General features: G+C 36.2%; 1 protein-coding gene across 3 annotated transcripts in view; it reads right to left on the reverse strand.

Moving 5' to 3' along the window:
• Window positions 1-22,847, reverse strand: part of LOC150094419 (putative peptidoglycan muropeptide transporter SLC46) — an 84,200-nt gene that overhangs the window by 33,171 nt on the left and 28,182 nt on the right. For all 3 annotated transcript variants that reach the window (XM_090411957.1, XM_090411960.1, XM_090411958.1), the window contains one exon: window positions 8,193-8,432. In XM_090411957.1, coding sequence (XP_090268083.1) covers window positions 8,193-8,432 — 240 coding nt within the window. The remainder of the gene's footprint in view (window positions 1-8,192; window positions 8,433-22,847) is intronic.

Below are 22,847 nucleotides of genomic sequence, written 5' to 3' on the forward strand. Positions count from 1 at the left end.
AAAATGATTACGTAATTTTAGTAGGAGACTTAAATGCAAGAATTAGAAACACGAAAATTAATAATAATATAGGAATACATGGAGAACATACTCTAAACAGGAATGGTAAAAAATTGATTGACTTTGTAGTTTATAATAATCTAAAAATAATGAATTCCTTCTATAAACATAAAGACATACATAAATATACTTGGGCAGCAAGAGGATGGAAATCAATATTAGATTATTTTATATTAAATGAAAAGACATCAAAATTTTCACTAGATGTTAGAGTTCACAGAGGATATGAAATAAGCAGTGACCACTTCCTTGTTAAAATAAAATTAAGATTATCACCTAAATGACTACAAGTAACAAGAACAGAAAGAAAAATTGAAACATTTGTTTATAAAACTAGACTACTGAATGAAACAAATGTACAATGGCTATATGAACAAAGAATTAACCAATATCTAGATAAAATAAAACAAAATGAAGAAATAGAAATAGAATGGCAAATTAGCCTGTGTAGCTCAGTGGAGCATACTATGTACAGCATGTATATAATTGTAAGAAAAATAGGATGTATGAAATAGTAATTAAAATGTTAATATAAGCGATTAAGATAGAATGATATCAATGCATGACACATTGAAGGAAAAAAATGCTCAGATGAAGTATAAGGTCTTTAGGAAATACAAGGCACTGAGCAGATTATCATGTAAATAAAGATTGTATGAACACAGATAATAGACACAATGTGAAAAAGAAACTATAAAGAAATGTCAAAGAAAACCTGCCATGTATATGTATTTATTTCTATTCAGATTGTACATAGACGCTTTGTTATTAATAAATATATGTAGCTCAGTGGATGTAGCGTTTGCATACCACGGCGCTTGGCCGCACGAAGGAAGATTTGTTTTCGAGTCTAGTCGGCGACTAGAGGAAATTTTTCTAAGCCGTTTTACGGCCAGTTCCCGAGTTAGTAGATCTCTGGCGCGGGCAAGCGGATTTTTTCTCCCGGAAATTCGGGTTTTTCGTCCCGTAAACTCAAGAAAATCGACCATAGAACCCACATTATTTCAGACATTAAATTCGAGTGTTAGGGTTAGAGACCACGAGATGGTGGCACCTGTAGAGCCGTCTCTCTTCACAGCGTGCCGCTTCATTAGTGATAACCTTGGGCCAGCTATCTCTGATTGGTACCAATGGAGATTGAACTGCCCACTCAGTCTCCAAAAAGTTAGATAGAGCTAAAAACGGCCTCGCCTACTCCCTGTCATCAATTGCATCAGTCTTGGGACTGGTAGCTCAGCAGCAATTTCCTCCATTCCGCTCTGTCATTGGCTTTCTTCTTAACCACCTAGTTACTCCTCAAACTCGTGCTGGTCAAGAAAGCTTTTCCTTGGTCTGCCTCTTCTTCTTTTCCCCTGTATTTTGCCTTCAGTTATTCTTTTCACAAGTCCATCATGTCTTAGTATATGTCCAAACCACCTATCCCTTCTAATTTTGATCGATTTTATTAGAGTTCTTGTTTCGTTTATCTCTCTCAGCACTTGTTGGTTTGATTTTTTTTCTGTCCATTTTATTTTGTTCATGCGACGTTAGAGTTCACAGAGGATATGAAATAAGCAGTGACTACTTCCTTGTTAAAATAAAATTAAGATTATCACCTAAATGACTACAAGTAACAAGAACAGAAAGAAAAATTGAAAAATTTGTTTATAAAACTAGACTACTGAATGAAACAAATGTACAATGGCTATATGAACAGAGAATTAACCAATATCTAGATAAAATAAACCACATTTCAAAAGCATCCAATCTTCTTACATCTTCTCTTTTTTTCAATTGTAGGTTGGGATTTTTTGTTAGAATGCTTTTCATCTTAGAGAATTGGGCTTTTGCGTTGTTTATTCTTGATTTTATGTCTTCTCTTGTTCTGCCATCTTCTGTTATTAGGCTACCTAAATATTTAAAGCTTTTCACTTGTTTTATTTGTTCCCCGCTGATGTCTATATGCTCTGTATTGATAGGGATTTTGCCTTTAACAATTATTTTAGTCTTATCTGTATTGATTTTCATTTTATATTTTTCAAGGTTATTATTTAGTAATTCTAGCATTGTTTTTAACGTTCTTCTGTTTTCTGCTACAAGGGCTATGTCATCAGCAAATCTTATACACATGACTTGCTCACCATTTATCTTTATGCCACTATTTATTTTATCTTTAGTTTCATGAATGGCCTTTTCAATATATAAATTAAATAAAAGTGGTGAAAGTATACATCCTTGTCTTACTCCACTCCTGATATTTATTATTTTCTCCTTATCATTGATTTTAATCCGTCCATTTTGATTTTTGTAAATTTGATAAATTATTTTCCTATCCCTCAAATCTATGCCGATATTAGTTAGGCAATTTAGGAGTATTTGCTGGGTTACTTTATCAAACGCTTTCTCTAAATCAAGGAAACAAAATGTAAGTATTTTGACTAAGGTCTAATCTTCTCTCAATTATTGTTCTTAAACAGAGTATTGCCTCTCTTGTTCCTTTATTCTTTCTGAATCCAAATTGGTCTTCATCCAATAGACAATCTATTTTTGAATAAATTCTATTTTGAATAATTTTTAGCAGAATGTTGCTAACATGTGGGATTAAAGCTATTGTTCTAAATTGGCTGCATTTGTTTGCATTATTCTTTTTTGGTATTGGTATTATGGTTGATTTCATAAACTTCTTTGGTATTTCTCCTCTATAATAGATTTGGGCTATTAATTGATAGAGTAAGGTTTTTGTCTCATCACCTAGATTTTGTAGCATTTCTATAGGAATATTGTCTATATCTGGACTTTTTCCCTTACTCATTTCGGACAGTGCTTTATCAAATTCTTCTCGCATTATTGATGGTCCTAGATTATCTTCATTTTGATTTTCTATGCTGATATCAACATCAAGTTCGTCGCCATTATAGAGATTTTCAAGATAATTCTTCCATTCCATAGAATATAAAAGAATAAGAGCCATAGCTAAAAGAGAAGTCAGAAAAATACATAGAGAATCATGGAACAAATTTGTTTCTAATTTAGAACATGATTTATATAAAATAAGACCCAATGTATATAAGATTTTGAAACTCTTCAATGCAGATACCAAAGAAAACATAAAATTAAACACCGAATTGAAATTAGAAGAATTTCTAAATTACTACACGGAATCGTGGAAGACAAATATTTTAAAAAAGACAAGTGGCAAAAAATTAACGAAAATGAAAAGGAAATAACTAAAGAAGAATTAGAAATCAGCCAGAAAGAAACAAAGAGAAAATCATCTGGAGAAGATAAGCTAGGTTCAGAACTATATAAATACGCAGGAACAAGATTCAAAGAAAGACGCTTATTATTTTAAAATAAAATTTACTCAACTGGTATCCCCCCAAAAGAATGGAAAAAAGCAATTCTGATTCCTATCTTTAAAAAAAGGTAATAGAAATGACCCTAAAAACTTTAGAGGTATCAGTATACTAAATTCCTGTTACAAAATACAGTATATAGCAGAATCTTAAATAGCAAACTAATGAAATATTCCGAAAACTTTATTTTAGAAGTACAGAATGGATTTAGAAAAGGATGATCATGTATAGACCCGGCCTTTTGCCTAAAATTAATAATAGAGAAAAGAAGAGAATACAATTTAGAAACACATATTGCATTTATTGACTTTGAAAAAGCATTTAACAAAGTTAAAAGAAACATATTATTTAACATATTAATAGAAAGACAAATACCAAATAATATCCTAAAAGCTATTGTCCTAAAAGCTATATAATAATATCCTAAAAGCTAATAATCAAATAAATAAGATTAAATCATTCATCAGCTATCATATACGAGAGAGATAAACGAAGGGGTCCGACAAGTATGTCCCCTCTCAGCAACTCTTTTGAATATTTACTTAAATGAAATAATAATAAAATGGAATAAAAATTTACATCACGGAATTAAACTTTCTTCTACAGTGAACTTAAACACTCTCCTTTTTAGCGACGACCAAATAATAATTACAAACTCTGAAGATAATTTACAGAAAGCTATTTTAGATCTAAATGAGATAGCCAAAGATTATGGTAAGATAATATCAACAGAAAAATAAAAAACTACGGCCTTTAAAGGACAAGATCCAGCAAGAACTAAAATAGTAATAGATAACAAGATCTTAGAACAGGTGAATTCATTTAACTACCTAGGATGTATGATCACGTATGAAAATGAAAAAGATATAAACGTAAAAATTGCAAAATATTTAAAAATAACAGGTGTAATTAATTCTATATTTAAACCAAACCTAGTTCAAAAGCAAACCAGACTAAAAGTATACAATACATTAGCCCTACCAGTCTTAACGTATGGAAGCGAAATCTGGACAATAAAACAAAAAGACAAACAAAGATTAATAACAGCAGAAATGAAGTTTATGAGAAAACTGCAAAGCACTCTTTGATCACAAAAAAAAAAAAAAAAAAAAAAAAAAGAAGAAATTATGAAAGAATCAAACCAAGAACCAGTAATAGAAAACATTAAAAAATATAAGCATAAACGGATGGAACACGTTCAAAGAATGAAAACAAAGATTATCAAAACAAGCCTTAAAGTACAAGCCATTAGGAAAAAGAAAACCAGGACGTCCTCTTAAACGATGACTTCTAAGGCCGGAACAGACCATGCTAGGCCTAAATCCTTGATATGCATGATGATGATGACTTTGTTATTAAATAAATTTTGTAAATAAATATGTTTTATTTATATGTCAATATAGTGCTGCCTGGTCTTTTATTTCACAATGCACTGAATCTAAAAAAAATCGAACTTGTGAGCGGGAAACAACTAAGGCATTAAAAGCGCAGTTTAAGTACTTAAGAACCACGACTGTTTATATAATCTTTGTTGAAGGAATTTACACTAGTACGAGAGAGAGAAATCTACCAGTCGTTTTACTGAGTCTTGTGCCGATATTGATATACTGGTGGCGCAGTCTAAATAAATAAATCTTCCAGTGTTCATAGGCATATGACTAGTAAATACGAAAGGTGGATAAACATAGTACGCAATAGAAACAGTAAGAAAGGTTACGAGAGAAAAAGCGCACACTGCTAATTAGAATAAAGATATTACAATTAGCGAGGTAACCATGCAGGCTCATAAATAGCAATTAATAGCAACAGTTATTATTATTATTTGACACCTCCAGGGAGTCCAAAGACTCATCGAGGGAGAGTGTGCCAACAGCATCGAACGATTGGCCCCTTCCAACTACTAACCGCGCTCAAACTTACTTAACTGAGCCATTAGTAGCAGAGGCTCTACCAATCGACAGTTACAATACCATCCACAGATGTACTAGCGCCAGTGAGCAAGTGGTGGCCGACACATGTCATTAGCGATCAGGGGGTTGATGTAGACTGTCCAAGCTCGTACAGACCAATTGCAGAGCAACAGGTCCACAAATCACATCCAATTTCCATATCAGAGGTCCAAGCAGCATCAGCAAGCAAACAGTATGGCATACCATGCATATCATGGGCTACAGGAGCCAACCACTAATCATGTATCACTGATGACAGCTTGTCACCCAAACTGGACCTCTGCAGAGTGGACTAGAGTTGTGTGGTCTGATGAATCTCATTATCAGTTGTACTGAGCTGACAGGAAAGTATTTGTATGGTGTCAACAGCATGAGGTCATGGCCCTGTCATGCCAGGTCTACTCTGTTCAAGGAGGTGGTGGCTCTGTGATGGTTTGGGGAGCCTTCTCACTTGAGATGTTAGGTCCCTTAATGTATCTGGAGAGGTCCTGAAATGCCAAGCTACCAGAATGTGCTGGCTGATCACCTACATGCTTTCACGGCTATTGTGCATGCTGCAGCCAATGGTCTATTCCAGCAGGACAGTGTGCCATCCCACTGGGCCACAACCACTCTGGCATAGCTCAAGAACCACTCATCTGAGTTTGGGACCATCCAATGGCCCCCAAGGTCCCCTGATTTAAATCTGATGGAATCTCTCTGGGATGCCATAGAGTGAGATATCAGATCTATGTATCTGGGACAATGTTGCAAAAGGCATGGCTGGAATTACTTCCAGCAATCCTCTGGATTCAATGCCTCAGAGAGTACAGGCTGTTATTTGTGCTTGAGGAGGATCAGCACACTATTAGGTAGGTATCGCTAATGTTTTGTCCATTGAGTGTATACCTCTATATTTCAATGACCTTGCAATTATTAATATTAAAGCTGCAACCCTACTCATTTGCTCAAGCCAAATGAACATTCAGGTCTTCTTGTATGGAATTAACATTTGCAATGATCCTTATATTTCTATCTAACTTTGCATCATCAGCAAACATTTGAAGATCCCCAATCAAACCACATGAAATATCATTAAAAAAATTAAAAAATGAGATAAACAGCATGGGCCCAGGAACAGAACCCTGAGGCACACCACTGGTCACCTATCTATTCTGAGAAATTGCTCCATCATACACAATTTGCTTGGATCATTCAGAAAGCCATTCTTCCAGCCATCAAAACCAATTTGTTATTCACTTCAATATTCTGAAGCTTATAAACCAAATTGTCATGTCGTAATCTACACAATGCCTTTATAAAGTTCAAGAATATTGCTGCATATAAATCTCCCTTATCTAATACATTGTCACCTTATCATAAAATGCAATCAGACTGCTAAAACAAGACCTATCCTTCACAAAACCATGCTATTAAGTTATTATGGCTTACATTCCAATTTGTGAAGTTATTTAACCAGTTTCTCCAATACCTTAATCATAACTGCAGTTACACAGACTGGTCTACAATTGAAAACCTCTGTTCTAGAACCACACTTGTGGAAAGGTACTATTTTGTCTCCTTTCCATTTCTTAGGAACCCTTCCCACTACAAGACTTAAAAATATTTCACCCTCACTACGAACAAACACTAATAATAAAAGTTTCATATCTCACAAAAATAACGCGCAAGCATACGATACACTGCCCAAACTAGCAGTGTCGGAATGACTTGTAATGTGCAATCACAAGCGCAAATGAATATCGGCGATTCTGGCTGCAATTGGTCAAACGTGATAATATCGACACTGCGTTAGATTGCAGTATTTTTGTTTCATAATCTAAAGCATTAATTGAACGATTCCAATTATTAACTATTCAATCACTGTCGAAACATAAGCTGTAACCTTTAACATGTGGTATTGCATTTATATAATGTTGTAAGCATTGTTATTATTTATAAACACAAACGAAATTTAAATTTTTCATTTTTTCCTTGGGTGTGCTGCAGTGTCGCAGTGCTTATGTATGGGCCGCCACTACTGATAACCCAATCAACACTTAATATACATCTGATTCTTTCATCTCTAATTCCCCTAATATTTGCCTCCCTTCTACATGTTGCACAGCATTGTTTACACCAGTATGATATACTGTGCACTAACAGTGTTCATTAAGTGACTCCACTACATCCTTTGCTATGGTCACTTTGTTACCATAACCATCCACTAGTGTCACCATTCCATAATTATTCTTCCTCTTGCTTACCACATACGAAAAATTCCTTTGGATCGTGTGACCTGACTGGCCACCCCATACTGCACTTTTCATGATTATTCCTCTCTCTTCCCTCATGCATGCTCATTATCAACTGTCTTGAATCCCCCTTGATAACATCTTTTCCAACACACTTTCCAGATTTCATGTTCATTTCACTCCCGCTCTATTTATTCACCTGATTTTTGGTATGCTGTCATGCATTTTAAATAACATGATGTTATTTAAAAAAGTAACAACAACAACAACAAAACAGAACAACTGCTCATTTATTAGACTTCTGTATAATTATTTCATCACAAATATTTTTATAACTTTTTTTTTGACAGTATTCGAGATTAGAACCATGTCCTCTGATCTGAGATCACTTGCTTGCTTTTAAAATAAGGCTGCCTTATTTTAAGAACAACCTATTTTAAATTAGAAGGACATTATGTTTTATTAGAGAGAAGGGAAGAAGCATCCCAGTGTGGAATTTTTTAAATGTAGTTATTTAATTAGGTGTATTACACAGCAAAATTTAACCACTTATGTTTGTAAAAAATCAATCTAGCTCTTTATTATTTAAGAAAAAAATTACATACAAAACTCACCCACATAGTAAATCCATGGTTCTGTTGCTGCTGCTTTACACATATTTTCACTAATCATCGATACAATTCCAATGAGTCCTAAAACAGTATCTTTGACTTTTAAGACTCTGGACAACAGAGGAATTACTATCACTAGGGTAATCATGCTTGAAAAGGTAGAAATGGTGTTCACAATGGAGTACTCTGTAACTTCCCAGCCAAATGAATGATGAACAAAGATATACGCTATTTGTGATAATCCTATGATGATGATGGCAAAAGAAAAATAAAATAAAATTCAAATATATGCATTTAATAACTTAATCAGCTATCATCTACACTTACTATCATAACATCCTTTCAGAGTTACAAGGGGTCATCCTTAAACATGGAGAAGAAAAGCCCAAGACAGGAATAGCTGGATTCTTTACGACCTGCAGTCATGAAGAAATCCTGACTGAAACCACAGGTCCATCAAGGTAAATCCTTAAACAGTATCATATCTTTTTGACACTTAGAAATGTGACATTTATGATAGAGGCTATCAGAAAAAATACCATGGTTGATTGGAATTTATGGCAAAAAGTAACTCATGCTATGGGACCAGTGTGTTATGTCTATTAATTGTGTGCATTCTGATGGCTAGGTTGCCTATTTTCCAGGATGAAAAGTCCAAGTTTTCATGAGGAAAAACTATGCCACCTCCATATGAGACAAGTTAAGTTACCTTCAACTGAAAAGCCCTGATAAAGGTTCTTTACACCCTAGACTGGATTTGAACACAAGTCTTTCCAGCCAAAACTGACTGGACTATGAAGGCTCCCCATCCAGAATGATGTGACATTCCAAAGACATGAAGAAATATTTTTTTCAAAAAAATTATTTACTGTTTTTAGAAATAATACAGCACCTTACACTCATTTTTAAATTTAGAAGTTTCATTAAGTGATTTGAAAAATTACTGCATAGGATAGAAATTAATATTGCTGATGCAAGAAACAGATGCTGCTTGGGCATTAATCAAGAACTATTAAACAGCAACTATGTCTGAGTGTACACAAAATTGAAATGCTAAATAAGGTAGGAGTGAAATGGATAAATGAAGAGATTAAGTGTGCAGTCTGGAAAAGTATATTTTATAAAAGCAAGTTGGTTGTATGAGGAGCACAGATAACAGGCAAGGAAGTTAACTTAGTAAGGACAGTAAAAGTGCATTATAAACAGAAATGGACCAATCAGGCCAAGAAGAATACTAGAGAGTTCTTTTGATATGCGTCAAGTAGTAGAAATCAGTTATGAGAGGATGACAGTGAATGAAAACAGTGGATTGGTAACTGCTGCAGAGGTATATTGTTGAAGTATTCAATAAGCAATTCATCAGAATTGCTTATTGAATATTTCATCCTCATGAATGGGACAGCACAAGGGACTCAAGTGTAGAGGAAATAGGGGAGAAGGACTAATAGTGATGAGCAGGAGATATATGAGGAATCATTTAAACTTGATGTTAATAAAGCAACCAGACATGGCAACTTATCACCACATCTTAAAGGAATGCTCAGAGTCCTTTTACATTTCTTGCTTCCTCATATAGCAAGGAGACTGACTGGACCCAGTCCTGAGGGAAGGGAAGGAGTAGGTATAGTGTTCAACATTAAATATGAGGATAAGTTTTTGGTCTTGAAAATGAAAAGCAACCTTCATCTCCTGCAGGAAGAATTGGAAGTGCTCAGTAAGGAGATTCAGGATATTAAGACTGAGTTAAATGTGTTGAATAGAGAAATTAGGACTATGGAGATTACTTTAGCTGAAGTAACTAGAATAGGATTGAGTAAGGGAGAGACTTTGGTGAATGATGAAGAAATGAATAGTATGGAAGTGATTGGGAGTCAACAGAATGAAAGCACAAGAGGTCTAGAAGAAATGAGATGTTGTGAAAGTGAGGGAGTAAATAAAAGAGTGTTGAGGGAAAGTAATGAAACCAGGAGAGTCATGCTGAATAGTGTAGAAAATGAGGCCATGAGTGATGCTTGTTTGGGTTTGAATGAAGTTATGAGTGGTATAATATATGGTGATTCAATGATTAAGGGTATGGAGAGAGCAGTATGCCGGAGGAGTGCTTGTCTGGCAGAACAATAGAGAATGACTTTAGCAATAAAGAGAGGGCATGATACAGAAAAGATGATAGTTATGGTGGGTACAAATGACCTGAGTGGTAGTATTAATCTGGTAGCAAAAGATTTAAAAACATTGTTAGATATTGGGAAGAAGAAAAGTGTCAAAGGGAGGGTAGTGTTTGTGTGCTGCTTTGTTTTGACAATTATGAGTTAAGTAGATGAGCAATGATAATGAATGATATGATTGCAAGAATATGCAATAGAAGAGGTTCTGGAATTTGTTGATGTCTGGAGTGTGTTTGAAGGCAAAAGACAGCTGTATGCAAGAGATGGGTTGCAGCCTCTGGAATAATGGTTCACACAAAAAGTTAAGTAAGTTTGAGTGCGGTTAGTAGTTGGAAGGATTTCAATCGTTCGATGCTTTTGGCACACTCTCCCTCGATGAGTCTTTGGATTCCCTGGAGGTGTCACATAATAATAATAATAACAATAATCTGAACGTGGAAGATTACATTGAAAGTTTATTTTCCACTTTGTTAGACTATAACTTTAGTTTAATCCTTTATCCAAGGGTTAGCAAACAAAGTTTGTGCCTGAAGATACTTCAGGAAAGGCAACTCATAGCAAAGGTGGACCAAGCTCTCATCACTCCTGTCTCAGTATCTCCCATAATGCAAACCACATCTCCATGCAGATATGTACGAGACCCCCTGGATATGTACGAGATACTGAGACAGGAGTGATGAGAGCTTGGTCCACCTTTGCTATGAGTTGCCTTTCCTGAAGTATCTTCAGGCACAAACTTTGTTTGCTAACACTTGGATAAAGGACCAAACTACATTTATTATAGTCTAACCAAGTGGAAAATAAACTTTCCCCATCTTTCTTTGAATCCAGAGTAATTTAATAATAAGGTGATACACCTTTTGGCAAGTCGTATAGATAAAGATGACCTCTCCATTGTTTCTGCCTTAGTGTCACCACTTATGGGCCTGGCTCCCACTGACAAGACCTCAATAAAGGTCAAAACCGGTCTGGATAGTGGCCCTTCCCTTAATGCATAGCATTATACATATCCACAAGGAGATGTGCTTTGCATTATGGGAGATACTGAGACAGGAGCATGAGAGCTTGATCCACCTTTGCTATGAGATGCCTCAGTCCTGAAGTATCTTCAGGTGGAAACTTTGTTTGCTAACACTTGGATAAAGGATTAAACTAAATTTATTATGGAAGATCATAAGCGTTTGAAGAAGTTACTGTTTTCTTAACAAGTTGAAGTAATTGGGCAGGGAAATTAAAATTGAAAAGGTTGAGTGTAAGAGGGAGAAACTTATGTAGTAAATGTATATTTGTTGAACCTTTTTCATGGAATAATTTGAAGGATAGAGTGGATAAAAATCGACATGGGACTAGTGAAATTAGTAGAACGAACTAAAGGGAATCTGCAATTTTTGTATACTAATGCTAGAAGCATTTGAAATAAGAGGGAAGAATTTTTGGCATTAAGTCAGTGCAATCTCACCAAAAGTTGTAGGCATTAGTGAAACTTGGCTGTCAGCAGAAGATGTGGTTACTGGCATTGAATGTGATGGGTACAGTATTTTCAGGGAGGATAGAGAAGATAGAAAGGGGGGAGGAGTACTATTGATGATAGCTGATGAGTTGCAGCCAAATAAAGTAGTATATCAAGAAGATAGACATTAATGATAGTTCACTTGAGGTGGTCTGGTGTGAAATAGTGATCAACGCAACCAAATATACAGTTGGTTGCTGCTATAAGCCAGGGGGTACAGGGGGTGATATTGAATTCATGCATTAGCAAATTAGTGCAATGAGTGCAGGGTTAGTGATTATTATGGGGGATTTTAATTATGGTGATATCAATTGGAAGGAGGAAATATCACGTGGCAAAAGGAAATGGAATTCTTACACCTTTTAAGAGATAATTACTTGAAACTGCACATAACTGAAGGGACTTGTGGTGTGAGAGTGTTGGATCTGGTCATAGTTTCAGAGGACATATGCATAAGTAAGGTGTCTTTGTTACTCCAATTGGTGAGAGCAATCATGTGGCACTGACTTAGGAGGTTGCAAAATTTGTAGATTTCTCTCTTAAGAAGGAACTACAGGTTAGGTAATTATAACAAGCTTCGGAGTGAGCTTACAGCCGTCCCATGGCAAAACATATTCCAGGGGCAAGATGTTAGTAGTGCATGGGATAAAATCAACAGGTATCTGAGTAAGGCAATATCAGAACATATTCCCATGGTCAGGAAGATAAAGAAGGTAGGCATTAGATGGATGAGTAGTGGTATCAGGCTTGACCTGACAAAAAAAGAAAATGTTATGGAGAATTTACAAAGGAGAAAGGCGATTGGTACACCCATGAGCAGTACAAGGCTCAAGCTGGGAAGGTTACCAGCACAGTAAGAAAAGCTAAATCAGATTATTATTCTTATTATTATTGGTATCTTCATGGAGTCAGTAGACTCATCACAGGAGACCCAAACTATCAAAACAATATCTATCATATCTGTTCTTGAATTAATTTACAGATGAAGAACTCACAACTGAGGCAGGCAATGCATTCCACTCATTCACCACCCTCCAGGCAAAAATTATGAGAAGACCTTAGCCAAGGAGATCAAGGGTAATCCCAAAGAGTTCTTCTAATATGTGGCAAGTAAAAGGAAGAATGACTTTGGAAGGATAACCTTATTCAGATGTAATTGTAGAGTTACTGAGTGATCACTTTTCAAAAGTCTATCATCCAAGTGAGGATATCTCTGTACCTGTAGCAATAACTAATGTGAGAATTGAAGTTAATAAATCAGAGGTACTTAGTTTATTGCAAAATTTAAATGCAAATACTGCTGTAGGTTTAGATGGAATACTAGCTCAGGTGTTATGTGAATTTGCAAAGGAATTTTCAACGCCTCTTATTTTGGTTATTTAATAAGATTAAACTCTGGTATGGTCCCTAGGGAGTGGAAGGAAGGCAAAAGTGGTTCCTCTGCATAAAGGTGGCTCTAAGACTGTGGTAGTTAATTACAGACCAATCACCATCTCGGGAGTGGTGGTAAAAGTTGGTTAAGGACAGAATTCAAGAATGGGTGGATCAGAATATGATTCTCTATTGGGGCCAATATGGTTTTGTTAAAGGTCGATCCTGCCTTAGCAATTTATTAACTTTTTATAATAGAATCACATCTGAGTTGGACAAGGTGAATGGCTACACAGTGATACTTCTGGATTTTGCTAAGGCTTTTGACAGGATATCCCATGGAATACTGCTGCGCAAATAGAGGAGATGGGGATGGATTCTAAACTGGTGATGTGGATAAGAGAATGACTCATGGAGAGATATCAGAAAGTAGTATATGGAGAAGCAGAGTTCAGGATGAGGCAGGTGACCAGTGGTATGCCTCAGAGCTCTGTGCTTGGGCTGTTATTGTTTAATTTGTACATAAATGATATAGGAAATGGCTTGAAGGGAGATATTCAGTTGTTTGCCGATGATGCAAAGTTGGATAGTGAAATAAAAAATCAAGCTGATGTTGAGAGTTTGCAGAATGATTTAAATAAGCAGGGAAAATGGGCAAAAGGTAATGGATATCAGTTTAATGTGGAAAAGTGTAAAGTTATGCATTTTGGGATTAAAAGATTACCGGCTGTGTACCACATTGATGGAACAGCTCCAAGAGATTGATGAGGCTAGGGACTTGGGGGTATTAGTGGATAGGGAGATGGAGACGAAGAAGAGGGCACATTGCTAAGGTGTCCAAGATTTCACATAGGATTACTTGGTTATCGAAGAACACACTAACATCCAGAGATAAAGCGGTTATTATTCTCCTTTATAAGGCGTTGATACTTCCACATTTGGATTACTGTGCTCAAGTCTGGTTACCTGGATTCCTTGGAGATGAGGAAGTTGTGGAGAGGGTTCAGAGGAGAGTGATTAAGTTGGTGAGTGATGTAAAAAATGCTCCCTACATTGATAGATTATTGAAAGCTTGTGGATTGCAGAGGTTGGTTGATAGGCAGAGAAGAGGGGATATGATAGAAACATTTAAATTACTAAAAGGTTTTTATAATATTGAAGCAGGGGAAATATTTCAGCTGTGTGATAGTGATGGAAGAACAAGAGATCATCCCTGGAAATTAAGGAAAAGTGTGGTTAACAAAGGTGTGAGAACTATATTTTTTGCTTGGAGGATGGTGAATGAATGAGTGGAATGCACTGCCTGACTGACTTGTGAGTTTTTCGTCTGTAAATGAATTCAAGAAGAGGTATGATAGATACCGTTTTGATAGTTTGGGTCTCCCGCGATGAGTCTACTGACTCCATGGATTTTCCCGTAATAATAATAATTCTTCAATAACAACAGGCAAGTATCAAGTACAGTGATGTGAGCAAACACCAAGAAGATGCAGTAGTAGAATTTTTCACTAGAGAAGGCAGCAGACAGAAAAAGTAGAAGGAAAAAGGAAGAGATGGACCTTGTCACAGATCTAAACAGAGTAGAAAATGAATATCAAGCATAGATATTATTATTATTATTATTATTTGACACCTCCAGGGAGTCCAAAAACTCATCGAGGGAGAATGTGGCAACAGCATCGAACGATTGGTTCCCTTCCAACTACTAACCACGCTCAAACTTACTTAACTGAGCCATTAGTAGCAGAGGCTCTACCAATCGACCAACCTTTGCTGGTGTTGTAGAAAAATCTTGAAAAAAATGCAAAGCTAATGATAATGTAAGTAGCTGCCAGATTTCTGCTTAGGTTATGGACTAGGTCATCCTTAATATCATGTTAATGATGATAATTAAGATGCAAACAAATTCACACACAAACAGTAGGAAAAGTCTCATTGACTAATGCATTCAAAGATATCTGACAATTTTGAATGAACTCTAGTACAAAAATTTGTTTAGACTGAATAAATTAAAAGATACCAAGAAATTATATACTTGGTTTAATCCTTTATTAAAGTGTAAGCAAACAAATTTGCACCCGAACTATTTTCAGGACTGGGGAAACTTGTGTAAAGAAGCTAAGACTTCACATCACTTGCCTTAGGATCCCATAATGCAAAGCACTCCTTGTGGACATGTATAATGCTATGCATTATGGGAAGGGTCACTAACTCAGACTGGGTTCGACCTTTTTTGAATGTTCAAGTACAGGTCAAACTCCAAAAACTCAGCATTGTTCCCCTCAGTAACAGGCTCACCCTGCAACTGAGAAGAACTTTCAGAACCGGTTGGCTCTACACAGTGGCAGGCTCACCCCACCACCGAGCAGAGCCGCTCATATCTCTTTTGAAGGGTAACAGCAACTGCTACACCTCAGTTAACTTCACAGGCTACAGCATTGCCATTCATTACCCCTCTCCATCACCCAGGACCTGAGTGATAGCAACAGCTAAGCCTCAGTTAAAACTTCATGGGATACAGCATTGCCATTCATCACCCAAGCTTCCACCTGGTTTCGACCTTTGTTGAGGTCTCGTCAGTGGGAACCAGACCCAGAGGTAGTATGATGGTGTTGAAGTAATGCAGAACTCATATTTTCATATACAAGTAGCCAAAAGGTATCACAACTTATTATTAAAATAATCTGGATTAGAGAAAGTTGTTGGAAGTTTTTCCACTTATTTATACTATAAATTAAAGATACCAAGAAATTATATATTTGACTTAATCCTTTATCCAAGTGTAAGCAAACAAGTTTGCATCTTGCTCTGGAGGCTACTGAAAAAATCTAAGATATCAAAAGGAACCAAAGTTGATGATGGTGACATAAAAAGTGAAAATAAAGATATCCTATAGGAGGGTGGTCGGAAAAGTTCTCAGCCTCGACCATAGATGGCAACACTATCAGCAAGATTGTTTTTTTTTTCAAAGTTGGTACATCTGTCATAAGCATCCATGTGAAATTGCAAGTCATTCTATCAAGTAGTTTGTCTTACAGCTGTCTGAAGCAAAAGGGTTGTCTGTATCCCTTCAAATGGATAAAACTTAGTATCGTGTGGTTATAAAATTCTTTGTAAAAGAAAGTTTAACGCCAAAACAAATTCATTCGAAGTTCATAAACATTTATAGGGCACTCTTCTCCTTCGTTTTCGACAATAAAGAAATGGCTGCTGAGTTTAAATGCGGCCATACCAGCCTTGAAGATAATCCACGTGAAGAATGTCCAAAACGTGTAACAACACCAGAAATCATTGATCAAGTGCACGATATGGTACTGGACGACCGGCGAGTCAAAGTGCGTGAAATTGCTGAGACTATAGGCATTTCAAAAGAATGTGCAGGATATATTTTGTATGAAGAATTGCATATGAAAAAGCTTTGCATAAGATGGGTGCTACACTTGCTCACAGCAGATCAAAAACGCACTCGCATGAAAAATCTCTGAACAGTGCTTGGAGCGTTTTAACAAGAATAAAACTGATTTTGTGTGTCGATTTATTACTATGGATGAGACTTGGATTCACCATTACACACCAGAATCCAAACTTCAGTCAAAACAGTGGAAAGAAGCCGGTTGTTCAGTGCCAAAGAAGACAAAGTCGGTTCCATCAGCAGAAAAGGTCATGGCATCGGTGTTTTGGGATGCTGAAGGCATTTTTTTCTTAATTATCTTGAAAAGGGTAAAACAATAACTGGGGAATATTATTCCGATCTTTTAACCAGACCAGACGAAAAAATTCCTGAGAAAATACCCGGTTTGCAGAAGAAAAAAAATCATCTTTCATCAGGACAATGCACCTGCCCACCAAGGTGTCTTGGCCATGGGAAAATTAAGGGATCTGCACTATGAATTGTTGGAACATCCACCCTATTCCCCAGATTTGGCTCCCTCTGACGTCTATCTCTTCCCAAAACTAAAACTCTTCCATGGTGATCAGCGTTTTTCTTCAAATCAAGAGATGATTGCTGCTGTAGAGAGGTATTTTGCAGATCTTACTGAGAACCAATACAGGAATGATAATAGCGCTGGAAAATCGCTGGAATAAATGTATTAGTCTTAAGGGAAATTATTTTGAAAAATAAAAATAATTTTGAAATTATAAATTCGTTTTGTCATTGTTAGGCCGAGAACTTTTCAGACCACCCTCGTTTGTCTGTAGTAATTACATCTTTGAAAGAAAGTGTGAGAATGGTAGTAGAAATTATTCAAGAGGAAAGCAGCAAGAAGTGCATCAGCACCTTGAATTAGAAAAAGTCATCAAAAACTTGAAGTGTGAAAAAAAGCAGCTGAATAGATGATATTCATCCAGATATGTCCAAATATGGAGATATAAAAACTCTGAAGGAGAAACTTCCACAATAAACTTTGTGATGAACAGGCTGTGTGTTTAAGCCAAATAAAGTGTCAGGATCTTCCCCTTATGACAAATCGTTGAGAAATTAATTGAATATATGAGAATTGTGGGAACAACAGAGAATGTGACTGTGGCAATTAAGCAAGGTAAAAACGTGGATGAGATGATGGTGGTGATGGTAAGTATGAATGACCTGACAGGTAGTGCGAATTGCATGGTAAGTGGTTTGAGGGCAATGTTTTGAGACTGTGCACCAGAAGAATGTAAGATGGAAGATAGTGAGTGGGTTAGCAAGCTTTGATAATTCATAGTTCAGGAGAACAGCATCAATAATAAATAAAATGGTAGTGAGAATGTTTCAAAAGAAAGGTTTGGATTATGTGGTGCCTGGAGTGCATTTAAGGATAGGAAGTGGGGGCTGGTGAAAATTTTAAGTGGGGGTGCTGCATATACAAAATAAGAAAAATAATTCATTGTTACCTAATCAGTAACCAATTTATTAATAAATAAATTTACATATTAAAAAAATGCTTTATTAAAAATATTTCACCCTCACCATGAACACACACCAATAATAAAAGTTTCGTATCTCACAGAAATAACGTGCGCAAGCATACAATTTATCTGTAGCGACACTGCTCCTAGAGCAGTGTCGGATTCACTTGTTACATGCAGTGACAAGTGCAAACGAATATAGGCAAGTCTAGCTGCAATTTGACGAACTTGATAATTCTGACATTGTGTTGATTGCAGTGGATTTGTTTCGTAATCTAAAGCGTTAATCGAACAATTCCAATTATTAACTATTCAATCAATGTCAAAATAAGCTGTAACCTTTAACATGTATTTCATTTACATAATGTTTTCAACATTATTATTTATATTTTATATTTATATAATAAACACAAACAAAATTTAATTTTTTCGTTTTTGACTTGGGGGGGGGGGTACTGCAGTGCTCATGTACAAGCCACCACTGGATAGAAGAGAACTATATGCAAGAAATGGATACAGAATGAGTCCATTTCTGATAGCATATGGTGTCAGGACGTGAGCAGGACAGGATATTTAGTGATATGTTTCTAAAAGCTATATGTTGCTATAGTTGAGTTGAACAGAGAAGGATAGAGGCATCTGGAGAGATTGCTATTGTCAGGACATGTGAATGTGTTAAGGCAGGGAAACTAGAGTGCCATGGTGAAAAGTAGCAGGGAACGACCACCTATGGGAATAGTGACTTGGAAGATGGGAGAATGTATTGTATATTGCAGAGTCAAATAGAAACAGAGAATAATAATAGGCATAGAAATACTGACAATGCATTGATGTTTCTTTATACAAATACCAGGAGCAGCAGGAAAATAGGAAATGGATTCATGGCATTGATAGCCTGTCTAAAGATTATTGGGATCAGTGAAATATGGTTGACAGAAGATGACATCCTGATAGGAATAGAAGTAGAAGGGTGCAGCATGTTTCAGCAAGATAGTAAGAGCATTCGGAATTAAGTGTTACTTATGATAAGTGATAAACTGAGTCCTCTCAGAGTGGAGAATTTGGAGGGAAATGGAATTAATGGTTCTAAGAGCATATGGTGTCAGGAAGTGAGCAGGATAGGATATTTAGTGAGATGTTGCTATAAGCTAGGGAACTTACAGGGTGAACAGCAGGAGATGTTTAGTCAGTTGAGTTGGATAAGTGCAAAACCGGTGATCATCATCAGAGATTTTAACTACAGTATAAACTGGAAAGAGGATAAAATGCATGTACTAATAAGGGAATGGAATTTAGGGAATTCTCGAAGAACGATTGTTAATGAGGCATGTAGCAGAAGAAGCATGAGGTTCAAGAGTTTTGGATTTAGTCATAGCATCAGAGGATTTGACTGTAAGTGAGATGACATCCCTCCCCCTTGAAGAAAGTGACACGTCGTCCCAATTTGTGTGATGAATAGACATGCAGAAGTATCTAGCAGAAGCAGCAATGGAAAGTTGGGTACTAAGTGAAAAAGAGAAGATGATTTGGTGTAATGTAAATGGCTAACAAAATCAAATGCAAACTGCAGATGAAAAAAGAGCTTATGGGTAAAGTATAATGAGGGAGGTGGAGGGCAGTTGCATAAGGAATATAAGACTCAGGCCAAGAAAGTGAGAGGCATAGTAAGGAACACAAAATTGAAAGAGAAGAGATTAGTCCTGTGATCAAAGAAATATCCTCAAGAATTCTTTTGTTATGTACCTAGAAGGAAGAGAAATTATGGTGGAAGAATGACATTGTTGGACCAAAATGGGAAGTGAGTAACTGATGCAGAAGATGATAGTGGAGTTGTTTAAGTTTCAATTTCCCAGGTATTTCGAACTTGAAAAGTAGGCTTTATTACTAGAGGGATTAGGTGGGTTCAAAGTTTAGAAGTGCATGAGGAGAAGGTGTTTCAATATGAACTACTCTGGATGTCAGTAAGGTAGTGGAACTGGATGGGATTTCATAATGTGTGTTTTAAGAGAATGTTCTAAGGAAATGACAACTTCATTGACCTGGCTTTACAATGATGGTCCATCTCCTTGGGAAAAGGTGCCCAAGGAGTGGAAAGAGGGTAAGACACTGCATGAGGATGGTGGCAGAAAGTAAGTGTCAAACTATAGACTACTTTTGCATTTCTTCTGTAGTTGCTAAGATTCGGGAGAAATTAGTGAGAGATAGCATAAAGCATTGAGCAGACAAGGATAATTTTATCTGTGAGGGCCAGAATGAATTTGTAAAGGGATACTCTGATTTTAGTAATCTGATTGCCTTTCATAATAAAATAATAATATATGAGGGAACAGTCTCAAGGAACCAGAAGGACACAAGTGAAGTTCCACAGGACTCAGTACTGGCACCTGTACTGTTTAACATTTATATCAGTGACATTTGTCAGTGGATTGTGTGTGTGTGTGTGTGTGTGTGTGTGTGTGTGAAGGGGGGGGAGGTTTTCAGTTATTTGCAGATGATGTGAAGCTGTGAAGGGTTATTAATAATGGTGCTGATGTGGCCCTTCCTTTAGGATTCTAAAAAGATGGACAGATGGGTAAATGAATAACAATTTGAGTTTAATGAAACTAGATATGAGGTCTTGAAGTTTAGCATACACTGATGCTACAAACTCAGTTAGTGGAACTATACTAAGGGAAGTGGATGAGGCAAGGGATTTTGGGGTCATGATAGAAATTTGAACCATTAGAGTAAATACCTGTCTAATTTCTCTACTAATAGAGCGACATCTGCAGTCATGGAAAAAGATGGTTTAATTTGGATGAATGAATGAATGGAAATAGCCCATAACTTCCCCATTGCTGGGTAAAGGCCTCTCCATTGCAGGAGGAGGGTTGGGTCTATTGCTGTCATGGTGACCCACTCCATTTTGGAAGAGTGTATACATATTTGTCTGGATGAATGTATGAAGGTGAAAGATAAAAACATGCATGACCTAAGTGTGATTAGAGCATGGATTTCGAACCAGCAACCTGTTGGCTGGAGAGCGGAGAGGATACCCTAACTTCGTGGCCAACAAGGCCGGCAGTTTAATTTGGTTTTGTCAAAATAAAATTTACAAAATGTTAGTGTGAGGTCACTTAAAAGTCAGAGCTACCTAGGAGGAGGAAATCTGAACATAGCATTTTAAGGAATGCAAAGAACTGAGAATTCTGACTTTATGTCCAATCTTAGTAAGCATCTGTGTGGATACTAAACGAACAAGAATGTACTGGTAATTTCGACTTTAATCACTCAAGATGCATTTGTATTAACCTAAACAAATAACAAGAGGATACAATATAATAAAAAAAAAAATTCACGACAGCTGGGACATCTCCCGGTCAAACAAAGGTCCCCTGTTTTCATCAGGGAACTAGGCCGAATAGTGAAAAGTCATTCTGGAACAATCTCAAGCTCAACATCAGAACCAAATCGACGTAATCAGTGTTACCAAAACAAATGAAACGAAACAGGTAAGATTATCATAAATAACAAATACAAAATGTTACATTCAGGCAATAACGATGAGGAAATGTTAGGGGCAGCTACAGCATTCAACACTAAATACGAGAATAAGCTTCTTGCATGGCAGGCAATATATCAAGTAGAGAGATGTGGGCAAATATCAAAATGGTGAATTGGACATTTAGGCATATTCATACAGAAAATTCTAATAAGGAAGAATTAGAGGATTTTTCGAATGACTAGAGAAGGTACCTGCAGTGGCATCTTAACAAGTTTGAGCACCCCCTGGGCTAAAAAAATTTTGGCACCTTAATCACATTGGATTGAGCAATAATTAAATAATACATATAATTAATTATATGTATTATTTAATACATATGTGGAACAATGGCACACCTGGGCTATAGCCCATTTAGCCCAATGGATAAGGAGGCCCTAGATATCTGACATAAGGAAAAAGAAAAAATTGGTTATTGTTAATCTAAACAGCCAAGCGAGAAATGAATACGAGTCATACAAAAATGTTTTGGCTAACATTTAAGAATAGAGCAAAGCTAATAATAAGGTTAAGCACCTACTGTATTCTTGTTAGGGAATTGAACTAATCGTTATCAGCAATGTTCCAATATAAACATGTGCACAAATTCACATGAAGCGAAAACACAAGAAAACTAATACTGAAAAGTCTCATAGACTTTTTCATTATTAGTTCATTATTATTTCATCATTATTTCATTATTATACCATTATCAACAACAACACTATGTTGTTGTTGATAATGGTATATTCATAGTGGTCAAGGACACAGAGTGTAAAGAGGATATGATATAGGAACAGATCGCCATTTAGTTTTTTGCAAGATGAAATTAAATATCATATTGAAAAGAAAAGTGTGTAGGAAAGTTTTTAAAATGAAAGTCGAGGCAAATATACAAACATTATTGAAAAAAAAAAAGAAAAAGTTTGTAAACAAGAATCAAACCAGGAGACACACTGGAAAACTCTAAAGAAAATATTGATTGATTCAGCCTGTGAAGCATATAATGAAGAATCACAACTCCATACTTGTATGGAAAGATAAGATAAATCAGTATGTGCTCTGAAAGGATACAGATCAAAAGTATGTTGGATAACGCTTGCCATTATGTTCAGGGTCTCCCTCCATGAGTGTACGGACTCCATGGAGTTGCCCATATAATAATAATAATAACAACAAATAATAATAATAACAAAGTGGAT

Source organism: Typopeltis vanoorti, chromosome 22 (assembly GCF_054136105.1).
Source record: "Typopeltis vanoorti isolate ZY-2024b chromosome 22, IOZ_Tvanoo_1.0, whole genome shotgun sequence".
NCBI classification, from domain to species: Eukaryota; Metazoa; Arthropoda; class Arachnida; order Uropygi; family Thelyphonidae; genus Typopeltis; species Typopeltis vanoorti.